The 18,477-nt window shown below is 46.8% G+C and overlaps 2 protein-coding genes across 2 annotated transcripts; one reads left to right on the top strand and one right to left on the bottom strand.

Annotated features, from left to right (window-relative positions):
* Positions 1-293: 293 nt before the first annotated feature.
* On the top strand, positions 294-1,250 carry LOC132589204 (olfactory receptor 4S2-like). Its single transcript, XM_060261894.1, has one exon. It carries the CDS (start codon positions 294-296, stop codon positions 1,248-1,250), a length of 957 nt encoding a protein of 318 aa, XP_060117877.1.
* A 3,675-nt stretch (positions 1,251-4,925) lies between these two features.
* LOC132589705 (olfactory receptor 4S2-like) lies at positions 4,926-13,070 on the bottom strand. Its single transcript, XM_060262433.1, has 3 exons — positions 12,998-13,070; positions 6,004-6,699; positions 4,926-5,260 (listed from the first exon to the last, which is right to left on the bottom strand). Exons 1-3 carry the CDS (start codon positions 13,068-13,070, stop codon positions 4,926-4,928), a joined length of 1,104 nt encoding a protein of 367 aa, XP_060118416.1.
* Between the last annotated feature and the right edge of the window lie 5,407 nt (positions 13,071-18,477).

The following is an 18,477-nucleotide window of genomic DNA, read 5'->3' as shown; positions in this document are numbered from 1 at the left end:
ATGCCATAGACTCCACCCTCCAAACCAGCAATTTCCTCCTTGGAAACCACTGTTGCCAATCTCCAGGTGAAAGCTGGGATCACTCTGAATTACAAGTGTTCTCTAGATGGCAGAGAGCTGCTCCTCTTGAGTGGGCGGGAAGTGAATGCCTTCACTTGGGTGGGTGGGAAGACAGCAAGGGTGGGGGGGGCACTCACTCAGAGCCTCTTTCTAGATCCTATTATATTTTTCTTCACAATGGGCCTTATTCCTAATTAAATATATTTATTACTTGTCATGCAGGTCATCTAGACATGCATCACACCTCAATGATGAAGAACATAACCAATGTGATGGAATTTGTTCTCTTGGGCCTTACCCAGAATGAAGAAATGCAGCAAATCTGTTTTGTACTGTTTTTGTTCTTTTATTTAATCATAGTTCTGGGAAACCTTCTCATAGTTGTCACCATAATTTTCAGCTCTCACCTAAAATCTCCAATGTACTTTTTCCTCAGCTACTTATCTTTTGTAGACATTTGTTATTCCTCTGTTACAGCCCCCAAAATGATTGCAGACTTCCTTGTTGAGAAAAAAACAATTTCTTTTTATGGTTGCATAGCACAGCTCTTTGGAGTCCATTTCTTTGGTTGTACAGAGATTTTCATTCTCACGGTGATGGCATATGATCGATACATTGCAATTTGTAAACCACTCCATTATACCACCATTATGACCAAACGAATTTGTAACCAGATGGTGGCAGCCTCCTGGGTAGGAGGTTTTATGCATTCATTGATACAGACTCTTGTTACGACTCAGCTTCCTTTCTGTGGGCCCAATGAGATTGATCACTATTTCTGTGATGTCCACCCTTTACTGAAATTGGCATGCACAGATACATATATTGTTGGTATCATAGTGGTTGCTAACAGTGGGATGATTGCTTTGAGCTGTTTCCTCATCTTGGTTGTGTCATATATTGTCATCTTGATCTCATTGAGATCTCACTCTTCAGAAGGGCGTCGAAAAGCTCTTTCTACTTGTGCTTCCCATGTCACAGTAGTGATTTTATTTTTTGGGCCATGTACCTTTACCTACATCCGTCCTTCCAGTAACTTCTCTGAAGATAAGACAGTCGCTGTTTTTTATACTGTTATCACTCCAATGCTGAATCCGTTAATCTACACACTAAGAAATGAGGAGGTAAAGAATGCCATGAGAAAATTATGGGGTGGAAAAGTGATATCAAGTGGGAAAATAAGAATGTAGCCTTTAGATTTGTTTTAGTACAGCTAAGTTGATAGAAATGATTAACGTGTTCCACAGTAATGGAGTTTTAGAGAAATTAATACCTCTTAGTTACAATCATTTGTAGATATTTCATATCTTGTTTTTTTTAAAGGTACAGAAAAGTGATCAGAAATGAAGGCTAACCTACAAGTAGAATAAATGATTAAGCATAAATTTCATATATATTGCCCAACTGAAAACAGATGCAATCTGATACATTGCACAACTGGAAACAGATGATGCATTCTGATGTTGCATACTGATGGTAAGAGATAAATCCATTGCAAAGTGAGAAAGAGTCGAGGTGACTAACAGTACAATCCTAAACAGTTACTTCTTTCTAAGTTTATTGAATTCAATGGACTTAGGAGGAAAGAATTCTTTTTAGGATTCAAGTAACTTCTCTGAAGATAAGTCAGTTGCTGTTTTTTTTACTGTTATTACTCCAATAAAGGAAACATTACTGGTTTACTCATCCATTTGCATTTTCACTATACCAGCTGTATGTACTTGAATGTGTATGAAGATTTGAATTGGACCTTAATGTTGAAATACTGGTGTAATAATTGCAAATATATGTCAAGGCAGAACTGGAAAAATATGTCAGATTCCAACCATCTCATTTTTAGGTGTCAGCCCAGTGTAATGCTTCAATTTTTTTTCCCTGGCACAAATAAGACATAAGACAACCAAAAATAGATTTAACTAGTTTATTAAATATATAAACATCATAATCTATTTCTATTTTAAAGTGGTGGGCTGCATTCAGCAACCTTTCTTTAAGAGAGATCTTCATTACACATGGGTCCTTTCATATGGATGACACCACCCTTGCACTACAAAGCCAGCAAACAATTGCTGACTTTATTTATCCTCACCCACACAAGAAGAGTTGAGGAAATTTTTAACTTCATTTTATAAAGTGATTGATGTGTTACCTCTAAGCTGTGTGCATGAGTGACTGCTTATTAACGCCAGAAGCCCCACTCAGTAGCAATTTGGAGCTACACAGCGTCTTGCACTGCCCATTACCTATTTTAAGATTACAGCAGTTATATTCTGCTCAGGATGTGAACTGTTCCGCTCAGTAGGGGTCAAACTTTAGAGGGATCATTGGTACCTGAATTTGGATAGATGGTGTTCCAATTCAGTGTTGGTTCTATTGTTACAACACGACAACAAAAATCTCAATATTGTCATTAGTGTGTTTATTTATTAAGCAACATGTACAAAACAATGTTACACTGAATAAAAAAATTTAAATTCAATTAGAACCATTTACATTAAAAAGAAACACTCCACCAACAACTATTGATAGGCTTGTGCCAAATGCAATTTAACTGAAACTCTTCCACTGACAGGGAAGCAAGAATATGACTCATCAGTGAGATTGGGAATGGATGCTGCTGCAAGGCTTTGTTTCTGGTGCACTTGTAGTCGCCACAAATACGAATGTCCCTATTGGCTTTTATTGGTGTGACAACTGGTGTCTCCCAAGTAGAATGTGTCACTGGCTCTAATATGCCTTGCTCCAACAGGTGATCCAATTCAGCATCAATGTTTCCTGAAGTGCAAATGGGACACAGAGAAATTTCATTTGAATAGGCACTACAGTAGGATCCAGGACCAGTGAAACAGGTGGTCCCTTTTACTGCCTAAGTCCCTCAGCAAATACAGTCTTAAACACAACAATAATATCATTAAAGGTGAAAGATTTATGAGATCTGAACAGAAACCAGAATTATGCTATTATGGCAAAATTAACAAATTGCATTAATAAAAGACTGATGATTAAATTTGAAAACAATTGGCGAGCCTTTTGTACCTATTACAGATAAAGCTGTAAGAGGAGATCTATCATTTAGGGACTTTAACTGATTAATAATTTAAAAAAAATCGATATAATTGTAGAGATTATTGCAGAATGATTATTGTAGTTATGGTAATTAATTTTTCACAGCTGTATATCTTAGTTATTATATGAACTAGTTATTATATGAACTATAATATATATGGATGGATGTATATATACTTGCTTGTTTGCAAATAAATAAAATCATCTGGAGACTTCCTAGCACCAAATCCCCATCTCTGTATCCTGCTTGGAGAAGAGGAGGGGGAGAATGGGGAGTCTTGACCATCTGGTTTGCCCCATTAACAGTTGTATACAGATAGGCTGGGAAGCACTCAGGTTGCCTTTCTGTTGTTTGACTACAGAGAAGAAAGAAATTTCTCAAAATTCCACCCAGGAGAAAAAAAGGCATTAATTACAGGTGCCAGTGTTCTCTCTGGGCTGCAGATAAGGCAAAAGGAAATTTTTAAAAAGCTTCTGATCTTCATTCCCCCTCGGTCGTTTCCTTCAGCTACTATCCATTGTAACTTAGTCCCTGTGAGTAAGACAATATTGCCTGGCACTGGTTGCCCAGGCAGGGTTGGCGCTATGGGTTCTGCCACTCAAGGCAGCCCCCTGTGCAGCCCCCCCCCCCGCTCCCTCAGGAAAATGAAAGTTCACATGCACGCTGCAAAATGATGTCAAAAGTGACATCATCAAGCAGGTCAGGGACAGCGAGGGCCAAGGCTTGCATATCACCCTCCTTCAAGGGTCGCAGTACAAAAGCACCCCAGCCCCTGCATTCAGGCTGCTTGGACTGGGTTTGAGAAGGCAGCAGACAGGTGGGCCTCAAACCCCTGGTAATCAGTCAGTAGGGGAGAGGACTCAACCAGTAGGGGTGTGGCTCACTTGGCTGCCTGCCCCTTTAACAGACTAATAATAAAACACACCTTTGTTTTGTCATTGGGGAAGTCCCGTGCTCTTAGTTCAAAGTACAGCTGACACTGCGCTAGGAAAGCAGGAAATTCTTCCATGGCACCCCCAAATCTGTCAGGTGGGGGAACTGGGCACTTGGCTGGAGCACTGGCCGCAGGTTGTTGCTGCAAGTGCACTACTGCCTGTGTCAGCTGCTGTACCTGGGCTTGGAGGGCAGCCAGTAGTCCTGCGGTTCCACTTGCTTCAGCATCCATGCTGTGGAATGGGTGTTTGTGGTGGTGGAAGCAATCTGTCACGGGCTGGGGCCGGGTCAGGCAAAGTCCAGGGGCAGTCCAAAGTCTGTAGCTGGTGAGCAAAGAGGGTCCAAGGCGCCAAAACCGAATCACAGTCCAGGTATCGCAGGTCAGAGGTTCAGAAGCCGAAGTCAGGGGGTCCAGAAGTCAAAGCCAAAGTCAGGAGGTCCAGAAGCCAAAGTCAAAAGCCGACGTGGATACTAGAACGTCAGGTAAGTGACTAGTTGCTTCCACAAAGCCTTCTCCCAAAGCCCACAGCTATATAGCCCTCTGCTGTCTGTTGCCCATTTGGGCTAATTGCTGGCTCAGAGAGGCAGCCAGGATCCTGCTGAGACTCAAGCATCCTCACTCTTAGAAGGGCCAGAATCCTTTCAAAACTCAGGGCTCAGGGAGCGTCTTGCTTGTGAGCGTGCCGCCCTCCTCCGATCCCTAAGGTCCTGACGAAGGCGGTCACGCACACGAGCCACCCGAGAGGGAGAGGCAGGGGGGCTGGGATCTTCTCCAGCAGGAGGCAGGGGCACTGGTGCAGGTGGCAGGGGCACAGTTTCTTCTGCAGGCTCTGCTTCTTCTGCAGGGTCCCCAGTACCCATGACATCAGGCTTCTTGCTGACTCAACTCAATCCCCCCAAAAGTAAGTATTTGTGCTGGACCCTCTGTCTTTTCCTGTGCCAGTGGAACACCCAGTTCCACCGCCAGCTCCATAAAGCCAGACATTAACTTTGTACAACACCCAGTCCCTTCAGCACCCACAAAGAAGTAGTCATCTAAATAATGAACCACTTCCTGTAAACCCACTTTCTCACGAACAGCCCATTCAAGGAGCATGCTGAAGCGTTCAAAAGCTGAATATGAGACAGAGCAATCCATAGGTAGAGCTCTGTCCATGTAGAATTGCCCCTCAAAGGAAAAACCCAGAAGCTCGAAGTCAGCTGGATGGACAGGGAGAAGGTGAAAGGCAAACTTAAACTTGCATTTAGCCATCTCTGCCCCCCCTACCGCAGCTTTGCACAACGCAAATGGCCTGATCAAAGCTGGTATACCTAACAGAGCATAAATGCTCAGGAATGCCATCATTTACTGATACACCACTAGGATAGGAGAGATGGTGAATCAGACAAAATTCACCTGGCGCCTTTTTTGGCACCACTCTCAGGGGAGAAAACCGAAGGTTAGGTACTGGAGGATTCGGAAATGGGCCCAGAATCCTACCCTCGGTCAACTCTTTGGCAATCTTATCCCTAACCACATGCTCCATACCTCTAACAGAACCAAGGTTCCCAGACCAAAATGCGACCCGAGGACCCTGAAAAGGAATTCTAAAACCAAACATAAAATCTTTTAACAGATAAGCCCTTTTGACCTGTTTGGGGTATCTGGCGAGCCACCGCTCAAGAGGTCCCACCTTTATCGGACTGGGCCCCTTTACCAGCTTGGGAATTAAACCATCCACCACCATCCTTTTGCTATAAAATTCTCTTAACAAGTTAATTTCAAGTTATTTAAAGTGTATTATATCTTCCTTTTTCCTTTCCCTGATCTTATTTTATTTTCAAATACTGTGTTATTATAATTATAATTACTATTACCTTCAGTTTGTATTTTGTTTTTAAAGGTTATTTTTGCTCTGTATTCTGTCTATTAAGCTTACGATGTTATTTCTGTTAATCTTGACGGTAAACTTCTTGCGCTATGAAAAAAAATAAGATTACTACAGTGATGTGAGAAGCACAGGTAGACAAGGCTTTCATGCGCCCTTCAGAGGAATGTGTTCTCAGTGAATCAAGGATGACAATGTATGAAACAGTCAACACAATAAAGCAGCTCAGAGAAATCATACCACTATTGGCAATGACAATGAGTCCCACGATGTAGGTATCAGTACAGGCCAATTTTAATAAAGGATGAACATCACAGAAATAATGGTCAATTTCATTTGGCCCACAGAAAAGAAGATGTGTGGTGAGAAGAGTCTGTACTATGGAATGCACAAACCCTCCTAGCCAGGAAGCCACCACCATCCAGCTGCACACAGTCTTGTTCATAATTGTTGTATAATGGAGGGGCTTACAGATTGCAACGTACCGGTCATACGCCATCATAGTTAGAAGAAAGATCTCAGTGCAGCCAAAGAAATGGACCCCAAACAGCTGTGCTATGCAGCCAATAAAGGATATAGTTTTCTTTTCCACAAGGAAGTCACCAATCAATTTGGGAGCAGTGACAGAGGAGTAGCAGATGTCTACAAAGGAGAGATAACCAAGGAAGAAATACATGGGAGAATCTAGATGTGGGCTGCTCTTGACTGTGGTAATGATAAGTAGATTGCCAAGCAAAATTGCTGAGTAGAAGACCAAAAACAACACGAAAGGCTCGGCCCTTCCCAGCCAAGCCGGCATCGCCGGAGCTCAGGCTGGGGGCCGCATTTGCCCTCCTGGAAGAAGGAGAGCAGGCATTGACAGCCCCAGCCCATCCGGGGCTTGAGCGGGGCGTGGCGCCAGGGCTATATAAGCCCTGGCCCCGCCCGACTCAGTGCGGCTGTCTTCTTGGCTCTCTGAGTAAGAGCCACGTGCAAGTGTCGCTTGGGCTGGGGCCTTGGAGCGGCGAGGGACGGTTCCTGCCGGCCTAGCTGGAGCCTGGCTGGAGCGCTGGTCGGGCGGCGCGGGCGGCGGCGGCAGCAGCGCGAGCGGCCGGTGCTGGTGGAGCGTCGGGTTCACTTCCTCGTCGGATGCTGGTCTGGAGCGTTGGTCGGGCGGCTTGGACGGCGGCGGCAGCAGCGCGAGCGGGCGGCGGCGACAGCGCGAGCGGCCGGTGTTGGGGGATCGTCGGCTCTGCTTCCTCGTTGGATGATGGTTTGGTGTCCAAGAGGGGGGCCGGTGGAGCGGGTGGCAGCCATTTTTTGACGGGGATCGTTTTCACTGGGCAGCAGCGGCGGCGGGGTACGGCCCGCGGCGCATGCGGCGGCCATTTTAAAGAAGGGTTGGGGCGCCAAAGTGAAACGGTGTGCTCTCCACACGGTGCGCGCGGCGGCCATTTTAACTGAGCAGCCTTGTAGGGCGGCAAGGGAATCCGGGCATTGGCTGCACTTGGCGTGTGCGAGGGGCCATTTAATTTTTAGCGCAGCGAGGCGCTGTTATGGGTCATTGTGCGCGGCCAGCGGCGCACGCGGCGGACATTTTAATTCTTACTAATGCTAGGAGTGGGGCCTTGGCGCAGTGGCGAGTATCTGCCTGGTTGAGCAGATGGCCTAGGTTCGTTCCCCGACATCTCCGTTAAACAGAGCGGGCAGTTTGCACTGGGAAAAGATCTGCTTGTGAGTTTGGGGAGCCGCAGCTGGTCAGAATAGACCATTTTGATTGCACCTGGGTTCAAGTGAACACACCCCTCCCCCCCCATTTTCCATGTGGAGGACTGTATTTGTTACAGTTGTCCAGGAACCATAATTAAGATGGTCCATACCCCTGGTTTATTGCGCTGGCTGGCATACATAGGGATTAAACTACTCATGAGCTACTTGCTGGGCTCATATTCCACCAAACAGTTGTAAGTGGGGAGCTGATCTTTCAGTCGTCAAGTCTGGCTGTTCACTAGCAGCTCAAGCCGTTTGTTCAAACAATACAATACAGAGTTCAGTACTTCATGCATGCAGGCTTTATACAGTGTAATGGGATTCTTGTCCCACAGACTTATTTTCTCTGTACACTGCTTGAGAGTCTGCAGTCAGTGGTTATAAACACGGTTTTAGAATGGTGTGATCATTTAGTGATTGCTTAGGTCCATATTTCACCCATTGCACACATGCAAAATGTCTTGCAAGGCAGAAGAGAATGAAGCTGTGCTGTTCAAGTTGGGGGTGGTGTAATGGATGTTGGAGGCTTTGGGCTGCTGTTCAAGTTGGAGGTGATGTAATGGATGTTGGTTCACAAATTATCAGAGTTATTGAACATTATACATTTTCCTGCCAGACATGTTCACCACTCAGTTTGCTGGCTCGCTCGTCTGCCTTACAGGAGGAGCGTCGCCGCGCTTCAGGGCGGCGGCGTGTCTAACTTTTGAGGCAGAGATGCTGGCTCGTCTGTCTGCTTTACAGGGTAGCGCGGCGGGGCCCTAGCCACTGCCGGAGCCGGAACAGGATGACGACACGGGCGAGGGTCCGTCGGGTGAGCAGGCGATAAGCGGCGTGTATGGATGCGGGGTATAACAGACTCCGTGCCGGGCAGAACGCCATCGGATGTCGGTGGTAAGATACTGTTGCAACAGACTCCGGGCTGGACTGGAACGCCATCGGATGTGGTGGTAAGATCTTGTTGCAGCAGACACCTGGGTGGCCCTGGGGTTCTGCCCAAGTACCCCCCCCCCGGTCTGGGGGAGGGGCTTGGGACGCAGGGGGGCTCGGAACACACGCTGTGCAGTGGGGTTCTGAGTTGACTTGGGGGCTTGGGGCCTGCAGAGTTCTGCCCCATAGGGGTCTGGCTTTGGTAGCTCTCGATTCCAGGCTCGGTCTACAGGTGGGCCCGGCGGGGATGCCCACAGTTCCCACGGTGCTGCCCACCCAGGGGGTCCTGCCTGGTGGCGGGCAGCAGTATGCACAAAGGCGATGGACGTGGCCGAGGGGGCAAGGTGGTGGGTGGTTTCACCCCCCAAATCCTTATGACAGTATATCTTTCCACATACTCCCATATGACGACACCTCGTTGCCTCTGGGAGAGCATTTAACGGCGGTTACACGTAACTAAATCCTTCATGGAGAGTATGTAGACGTGTTCAGCCCGCCTTACGGGGAGCTCGAAAAGAAGAGTAAAGACGAGGACGATGAGGAGGAAAACGGAAAATTAAAGCGCATAAGGGTGGATGGGATATGGGCAAACTGGTTGCCCGGCGTTTTAATTTATGTGGGCGTCATCGCCAGGGCACAGACGGCTCGTGCGGCCGGGTTGTTTCAGTACATCGATACTATTTACTGGGCATATACGGATTTGTCGGCGTGGCGTGGCTGCGGCTGGCCGCCGTCAATCCAGGGTCGCCATGGGACCACGTCAGCCAGCAGTTTTGGCTGCAGTTGACGTGGTACAGAGGCAACAACAGCAGCTTTCTGCAGGGGCCCTCCTAACGGGGAGTGTGCCTCGGAGAGCGCTGCAAGGTCATCCACGAGTGCCCACTTGGTAGCGGGCCTCACGCCTTTTCTGCTTGCAGCAGGTCGAAGCCTTGGCCTGGGGGGAGGCGCCCCGGTGGCGGCGGCGCTGGTCAACAGAACCCTGGAAAAGGGGCTCAGTCCCACTCACCTGAGGGTACTCAATAGTTTATTAAGGGAATACCCACATAAAGTGGATGGCAATATTTGTGGTATGTGTTTCTTCTGGGTTTAGGACCCTTATCAGGGGCCTGCCCCCCCTTTTTTTTTTGGCCGCTAACCTTCGGTCAGTGGTAGGTCTTTAGCTCTTAGTCAGGGCCAAGACTGCCAGGGAGTGTTAGGTAGGCTGGGTCTTAGGACCCATCAATACGCCGCCTGTACCCGCATTGCGGGTATCTCCCTTTGGGGGTGGTGCCTAAGAAGGCGACTGGTGAGTATCGCCTCATTTATCACCAGTTCTACCCAAAGGGGCGCCGTCCCTGAGGATTTTGGTTCAGTGTGGGACGTTTCCTTTGAACAGGCAGTCAAAGTAGTGTGGGGTTGTGTGTGGGGTCGAGACGGCGATATGCGACATAGGTCTGCATTTCGTATCTTGCCAGGGCATCCCGAGGCTTTTGAGCTCCTGGGTTTTTGGCTTAGAGAGTGCATTCTATATTGGATCGCCCCCTTTTTATACGGATCACGCCCCCTGATGGGTTGCTTGGTGTCCAGCGCTGCATTTAAGCGCTTCTGTTCCTTTGTGGAGTGGGCGCTGCGGGACAGGACCGGGCTTAACGAATCCTTGGCCCGATTGGCTGCACTTATGATACAACGCAAGGTCTTGCTGCTTGAATTGCAGTCAGTGGTGGGTCACCTTAACTTTGCACGTAAAGTGGCGGCGCCCCTTATGGCCTTGTCTTTGAGGCGTATTGGTGATGCTATGACTGGGACCTCTGGTAACTTGGGAAGCTGAAGCTGGTGGGGCCATTCAACTGGCTTTAACGCCTAGTACCAGGAGGGCTTGGGATAGAGCGGTTTCCCAATTCTGGCAGTTGGAAAGAACCGCTACGCTGCAGGATGGCTGGCCGGTCTCGCTGGCGCATATTAGACCTTCTGCGTGTTTCGGAAGGAGAGCGGTTTGGGGTTGAGCATTATTGAGGGCCGACTGGCGGTGACTGGTGATGTTTGCCTTTAGTAGTAAAGCTTTGGGGTTCGCGGAGAATACCCACTAGTAGAGGGGCAGACGACGGAGTGGCCTCCCAACTCTTGCATTTGGGGACACCGCGGGACCGCTGGATAGTTGGCCGGTTCCGTGGCGCAGGCTATGCAGTCCCCCTTTCGGGGCAGCTCTGCTTCATGCGGCCTCGTTGATGGCCCTCCATTCTCGGGGCTATGTTTAGCGAGTTGGTTATGCAGTTTATGACTGATACCGCGGGGCAGCCGCCCCTGGCCCGAGACGTTAAAATTGTTGGCCTGTGGCGGTTGGCAGCGTTTATTAAAAAAAAAAAAAAGAGTGCACCCGTCGGTCACCAATGGGGTAGTTTTGGAGGGCGATGGTTTTATCGCCAGTTGGTCATTATCTGTTCTGACACTTTTCTGCTTTTCAGGTGCTGTGGCTCGTAGTGAGGGGCATCGTATTCTCATCTGCGGGCGCAGCAAGGTGTTCCATCACCGGGCGATCCATCAAGCCGGGCGCTCTCCAACAGGGACCCAGATGGGTTTCAGCGCTGGGGCAGTTGGGGAATGGCTGGGTCGTCAGGGCCTGTGTTGGCCTGGGATTAGGCCATTGCGGTGTGGAGAGAGGTGGGCTCCTCCTCCGCACATCTTGGTTATCCACCTGGGCGTTTTCAGGGGAGCACCTATGGCCTAGCACCAAGTGTGCAGGTGGTCTGCAAGAACTGTAGATGGGCTACACGGCTCAATGCGGGGACGGCAGATCACGGGACAGCCTCACCTGAGCGGATCTTTCCATGGGGATTGATGCTCGCCCAGGTGGTGAATGGCTTGGGGCCTGGCCGCTCAGCAACAACCCGACTCTGGCGGGCTTGTGCTGGGGGCGGGGTGGCTCGCCCTTTGGACAGGGCGGGGTCCAGGTGTGACCCCAGGGCCTGTCCTTTTGGCTGGGCCTAGTTTGGTCAGCTAGATCGCCAGGTTGGAGTTGGAGGTGCCCCTACATTTGAGGGCTTTGAGCGCACTGGTCGCAAGGCAATAAGGCCCTGCAGAAAGCCATGGAGAATGGCTTGGGATTTTCTCCTTCATCCGGCCATGTACAGGCTGGATGGGGTTCATTTTCAGGGTTGGGCAACCGGGCCTTTTTTAGATGAGATTTGGCAGGGTTTGCGGTCGGCTCTGGGCCGCCCGTTGGGGCGCTAATGCCTAAGCAGAGGCTTGGCATTGGCGGTGGCCGGGGATGTGTTGGCCACAGTGTTTCAGGGGAGCACCTATGGCCTAGCACCTTTGGTGCGTGTGGTCTGTATGAACCGCAGATGGGCTACATGGCTCAGTGCGGGGAATGCAGATCACGGGGAGCCTCACCTGGGGCGGATCTTTCCATGGGGGATCGATGCTAGCCCAGGTGGAGAAAGGCTGGAGGCCTGGCCGCTCAGTTACAACCCGAATATGGCGGGTTTGTGCTGGGGGCAGGGTTGCTCGCCCTCTGACAGGGCGGGGTCCGTGGGTGACCCCAGGGGCCTGTCTGGTTAGGTCTTACCCCTGCCGAGTTCACAGATTAATTGAGTTTAATAAAGCGGCCCGGTTTAAACCCAATACTTCGTGTCTGTCTCTTATTTCGACTAGGGGGGCAAGGCTCGGCCCTTCCCAGCCAAGCCGGCATCGCCGGAGCTCAGGCTGGGGGCCGCATTTGCCCTCCTGGAAGAAGGAGAGCAGGCATTGACAGCCCCAGCCCATCCGGGGCTTGAGCGGGGCGTGGCGCCAGGGCTATATAAGCCCTGGCCCCGCCCGACTCAGTGCGGCTGTCTTCTTGGCTCTCTGCCCACCCACCCTCCCTTGGCAGTACAGGTTTCAACCGGTCGCCTTGTTGGGGACCAGGTAGGAATTTTTTCATCTCCGCATAATTGGCCCATGTGGAGTTGTTTTTCGCCTACCTTGTACTGCCTTATAGTGTTAGGTTTTGGGGTGGATTGTAAGTTGGTCGCTGGCCGGGGATGTGTTGGCCACAGTGTTTCAGGGGAGCACCTATGGCCTAGCACCTTTGGTGCGTGTGGTCTGTATGAACCGCAGATGGGCTACACGGCTCAGTGCGGGGAATGCAGATCACGGGGAGCCTCACCTGGGGCGGATCTTTCCATGGGGGATCGATGCTAGCCCAGGTGGAGAAAGGCTGGAGGCCTGGCCGCTCAGTTACAACCCGAATATGGCGGGTTTGTGCTGGGGGCAGGGTTGCTCGCCCTCTGACAGGGCGGGGTCCGTGGGTGACCCCAGGGGCCTGTCTGGTTAGGTCTTACCCCTGCCGAGTTCACAGATTAATTGAGTTTAATAAAGCGGCCTGTTTTAAACCCAATACTTCGTGTCTGTCTCTTATTTCGACTAGGGGGGCAAGAGGCTTTCTCTAGGTTCCAATTCTGACTAAGTCCCAATAGGATGAATTCAGACACATTGTTTGTATTCTCCATGTATTCAGTGCTGATGATGGGTTTCAATACAGAATTAAACCACCTGTCATCACATATAATGAGATATAACATCAGCTATAAGGATTTTTTAAATTTTTCTTTAGTAAATTATTAACTCTTTCAAGAATTGGATAGCAACTTTCCACAATTCTACAGGATTCTCACTTCAGTAACTTAAAATAAAATACTTCAGTCTGAGAATGCCCAAGAGAAAAAATTATTTCATTTTATCAGCTTAAAAATTATTTGTACTTCATTGCTCTTGTGGGGGGGGGGGGTAGGTCATAGAAACAGTAGAACAATAGAAAATTATTTGGAAGAAGCACAATGTCGATAATGACTATATCTTGGAAAGCAAGCCTGCTATTAACTTTTGTAATGGAATACAACCCCCCACCCCCACCCCCGGAATGAATTCCAAATAAAACTTCAATTACAAATAGTCATTTTCAGTGTGCAAGCCTAACTACAGAAAATGGAATGTTCCAAAAACATACAATACAATATTCACAAAAAATGAACAAGTTCAAGGTAAATGGCAGAACCAATAGTCCACAGAAGCCAAAATCCAAATTCTAATAATGAATGGAACTTCAAAGTCCAAATTCTCTTTCATGCATCCAATGCTTCCGTTTCTGTTGGACCTAGTTCTCATCCAAAAATGTCAGTTCACAGATGTCAACGTGTAGCTAGCTAATATTGGCCATGTTTCACAATAAATTGCTTTTTCATGAGCCAACAATTCAAAGGCTTGCTTTGCTGTCCAAAGACCTCCACAAAATCTTTTGTGTATCTTTCCAGGCAACTGCTCTGTACATGAATGAAAATGACTGATTATTTGAAATTGAATTTTTATTTGGAATTCATACGGGTTTTGTATTCCATTGTACTTATACTGTATGACCAGTTGAGATTGTTATATTAACTTTTGTAAAACAAAAAGCAGTAAGCACATAATACATTTGCATTTCCATCGGCGTATGCCAGTAACTTATATGTCTCACCTTTTACCTTCAGACCACAAATGTTGCTATTACGCCTGATAGATTCGTTGAGAACCTCCGATGATAGAATGAAAAGTAAAGGGGAAAGTGGGCAACCTTGTCTAGTACCCTTACAGACCTTTATTTCCTCTAATATTCGTTCTCAAATGTCTTTTTGGAAGGAAACCAGTTTGGTCCGGGTGAATCAATACCGTCAAAATTTTTTTAAATCTATTTGCAAGTATAGAAGCATAGATCTTATAGTCAACATTAAGTAACGCAATCGGTCTAAAGTTCTTAATTTCATCGCTGTCACCCTCCATTTTCGGTATTAGGACTATGTTCGCGTACCTCCAAGAGCTTGGTATTTCTGCGGTTAGCCACACTTCCTCTATCATTTTTTTAAATTGATAAATTAAACTTTCCCTAAATGCAATGTAATACTCGGCGGGAAGTCCATCTGGACCTGCCGCCTTATTCTTCTTTTGCTTACTCCAGGCCTCGTCCACCTCAAACATCGTAATTGGGCTATTTATTATTCTTTTCTGTTCATCCGTTAATTTGAAAAAAGGTCTACTCAGAAGATAATCCCTCTGCTTTTTCTGGTCTATTTCCACCGAAGTGTATAACTGAGCATAAAATTCCTTAATTATCTTTTTCAAATCTTCTAAAAGATGCTTAGAGTTCCCTTCTTTATCCTTCAATATCTTTATTGTTCTTTTCTCCCGTTCTTTCTTGATTTTATACGCGAGCCATCTTCCTGACTTATTTGCATTTTCAAAAAAATGTTGTTTGGCAAAACGAACTTTCCTCTCCATTTCCTCCAAGAACATTACATGAATCTTATGTTGCAACAATTTTATCTTATTCTTAATCTCCTGAATATTTGGTGTCTTTTTAAATGGTTTTTCTTGTTGTTTTAAGTGTTCTGTTATTTTTTCTATTTTTTTATTTTCTTCCCGTCTCTTATGCACACAGAAATTCTTAATCAAGCCTCTGACATAAGCTTTGCTTGTTTCCCACACAATTTTTGATGAGACCTCCTTCTGGTCATTTAACTTAAAAAACCATCTCATCTCTTCTTTAATATACTCAGTAAATTTCTTGTCTTTTACTAATCTTGGACTCATCTTCCACCCTCCTACTCTTCTTACACCTTTCATAGACAACAAAATAGGATTGTGATCTGCCAGAGTACTTGGGAGAATTTCAATATCATCAACTGATTTCACTAAGCTCACTGAGAGCCAACACATGTCGATACAAGACCACGAGCTGTGTCTGTGGGAAAAGAACGTATAATCTTTCCTACCCGGGTTTAGTGAGCGCCATAGATCAACCAATACAAATTTCTCAGCCATTTTTAAAAAAATTTCCGGTAAAACATTACTTTTGGCTTTTTTCTGTTTATTATCCCCCCCCCCCGGGGTTCCTGTCAATTTCTGGACAGTTTACTGCGTTGAAATATCCGATCATACATATATTTTCATATTCATAATTTCCCACAGTCGAATACAGGTGTCCATAAAAAGCTCCCAACTTCTCATTTGGCGCATAGATATTTACCAGCAGAAATTTCTGCTGATCCCTAATTATCTCAATTTCTTGAAATCTTGTATCATGAGAGGAAAAAATCAGTTTGGCCTGTATGTCTCCTTTAATATAAGTAACCAACCCTCTCTTCTTTTTCTCCTTTTCTGATGTTATTATCGCTTTACCTAATCTTTTATCCAGAAGTAAGGTTTCATCTTTTTGTTTTATATGCGTCTCCTGGAGACAGATGATATCTGCATTCAACTTTCTTAATTGCATTAAAACTAGTTATGGCAGGGCAATTAAAGATTTTATCTTTAAATGTTAATGGCCTAAACTCTCCTAATAAAAGGAGAGTTTAGGCCATTAACATTTAAAGATAAAATCTTTAATTGCCCTGCCATAACTAGTTTTACAACCCTCTATGTTCTGATTGTAAATTTTTCTTTTTTCTCTGTAGTCTTGTTTCAATCGAATTTGGTTCTTCACCATGTGTGACCTCTCCCTCCTCTTGCAAAGGATCCACCAACTCCTGTGACTCACCCGGGCCCTGCCTTCTCACAAATTCCTTTAGATTCCCTTTGCTTGCTCTTCCCGACCAATTTTTGGCTTGATTATTTAAGAAATCTTCTAGTTTATATCTAGAGTCTATTTTATATCTAGTATTCAAAAAAGTAAACATTAAACCTTCTAGGATAAGCCATTTGTACATTATCTCATTATCCTGTAACATCATCGTCAGTTTCGTATATTCCTTTCTTTTTTGCCTTATAGACCATGGAATCTCTCTCATTATTTTAATTCTTACCCCCTTAATTACAAGTGGTTGCTCTCTTGTTCCTTTCCATACTCTCTCCTTTATCCCTTTCCGAACAAATTTGAGATGTATTTCTCTAGGTAAGTCATTCTTTTTTGCGTATAAAGAATTTACTCTATATGTATAATCAATTTCTTTTTCTACCTCAGACTTTTCCATTTCCAAAATTGGCATCAACACATCCCCAAACAAGCTGGTCAGATTTTCATTTTTTTCCTCCGGTATATTTATAAATCTTAAGATATAGTCTGCATTCCCCATTTCTATCTTAGCCATTTTCTCAGTTAATTCTAATTGTTTAGATTCTATCTTATTCACGCGATGATCAGTTGTCATCAGTTTATCCTCTATTGATTTTGTTATCTTAACCAACTCCATTATGTCTTTCTTCGTGTCCTTTGGGCAGCAATCTAAGCTCTCTAACTTATCTGCCAGCCCATTTATCTGTCCACTCAATGTATTCTGCATTTGACTCAGGGCACTCATAAATGTCGATTGCAACTCTTTATACGTCTCCTGCGTTAGTGTAGCCCCAACTGACTTGGGCTGTCCTGGAGAGAACTTTGTTTTTGATTGCTGAGACATCATTAGTTTCTAAAAAAAAGGTTATGATTAAATTAAATTAACTTGAACAGTTACCTTAAAGAAATCCTAGATATACCTTTAAAGTTCTGAAAACACTTATTATTTTATCTTAACCTCTACTATCTACTATCTATATAGTCTGTGGTAAAGGACATTTTAACCTTGAATAGCTTGCTGGCGCACTTCGATGAGTGGCTGTCCATCGTTTTGGCCTGTGACACCTCCCCCTATAGAGTGGGTGCAGTCCTGGCTCATGTACTGCCAGATGGCAGGTAGCCTACTATTCAAGGACACTGCAAAAACCAGAGCGCAACTATGCACGGATTGATAAGGAGGGTCTGGCGACAGCGGCGAAGTAAAACATTTCCATGATTACCTCTACGGCCGGCCCTTCACCATCCTTACTGACCATAAACCCTTGTTAGGCCTCTTTGCCCCTGACCATCAAACGCCCCAGAAGCTGCCGCCAAGGGTCTTACAGGTGGAGGTGCTTCCCGTGGCATCTTCCTCATGGGGTACCAATATGCCCTGCAGTACCGCCCAGGGAAAGCAATGGGCCATGAGGACACCTTGAGCTGTCTGCCACTGCCATCGGGGGACCCAGAACCAGCGCCAGCACACCAGATACTACTCCTTGAGTCCCTCCCAGACCACCTGGTTCACACAAAGGACATTGCCCGTGTTTCCGCCAGGGACGAGATCCTCTCCCGAGTTCTGGACTGGGTGTGAAGGGGATGGCCCACTGGCTGGGTGGGCCCAGAATTTTCAGCATTTGCGTCTCACCGGGATGAACTATCAGTACATAAGGGGTGTTTGTTGTGGGGGAGTAGGGTGGTGGTGCCCCTGGTGCCTTGGCAACAAGTCCTCACAGTGCTGCACGAGACCCACCCAGGGATTGTGCAAATGAAGGCAATCACCCATAGCTACGTTTGGTGGCCCGGGATCAATGATGTGATCGAGTCTTGGGTGCCAGATGCCATCCCTGCCAAAAGACCCAACCAGCACCTCCCTGCACATCAATGCAGCATTGGGAGTCCACACGCAACCCCTGGTCCCGCCTATATCTGGGCTTTGCAGGGCCCTTCCAGGGACAAACTTTCTTTCTCATTGTGGACTCCCATTCAAAATGGCTGGAGGTGCTTCCCGTGGCATCTACTTTCTCCTGGGCTGCCATCAGTGGCCTCCACTGGGTTTTTGCTACACACAGCCTACCGGATACATTGGTTTCCAACAATGGAACAGAGTTCACTTCAGGGGAGTTCCAAGACTTTTGCGCCCATATCTTAATTAGGCATATCAGGTCTGCCCCCTTCCACCCGGTTACCAATGACCAAGGAATTGCTTTGCTGCATCATCCAGGGGGACTGGGAGGCCTACCTTGCAGAGTTCTTACTGGCCCAGCATGCGATCCCCTCCACCGCCCCTGGCCACAGCCCGGCGGAGCTCTTAGTGGGCCAGCAGTTGTCCACCATACTGGACCATTTACACC

The sequence above is a fragment of the Heteronotia binoei genome, chromosome 21 (assembly GCF_032191835.1).
Source record: "Heteronotia binoei isolate CCM8104 ecotype False Entrance Well chromosome 21, APGP_CSIRO_Hbin_v1, whole genome shotgun sequence".
Classification (NCBI taxonomy): Eukaryota; Metazoa; Chordata; class Lepidosauria; order Squamata; family Gekkonidae; genus Heteronotia; species Heteronotia binoei.
The sequence above is the reverse complement of the archived record's forward strand: the minus strand, read 5'-3'. Positions and strand labels throughout refer to the sequence as shown.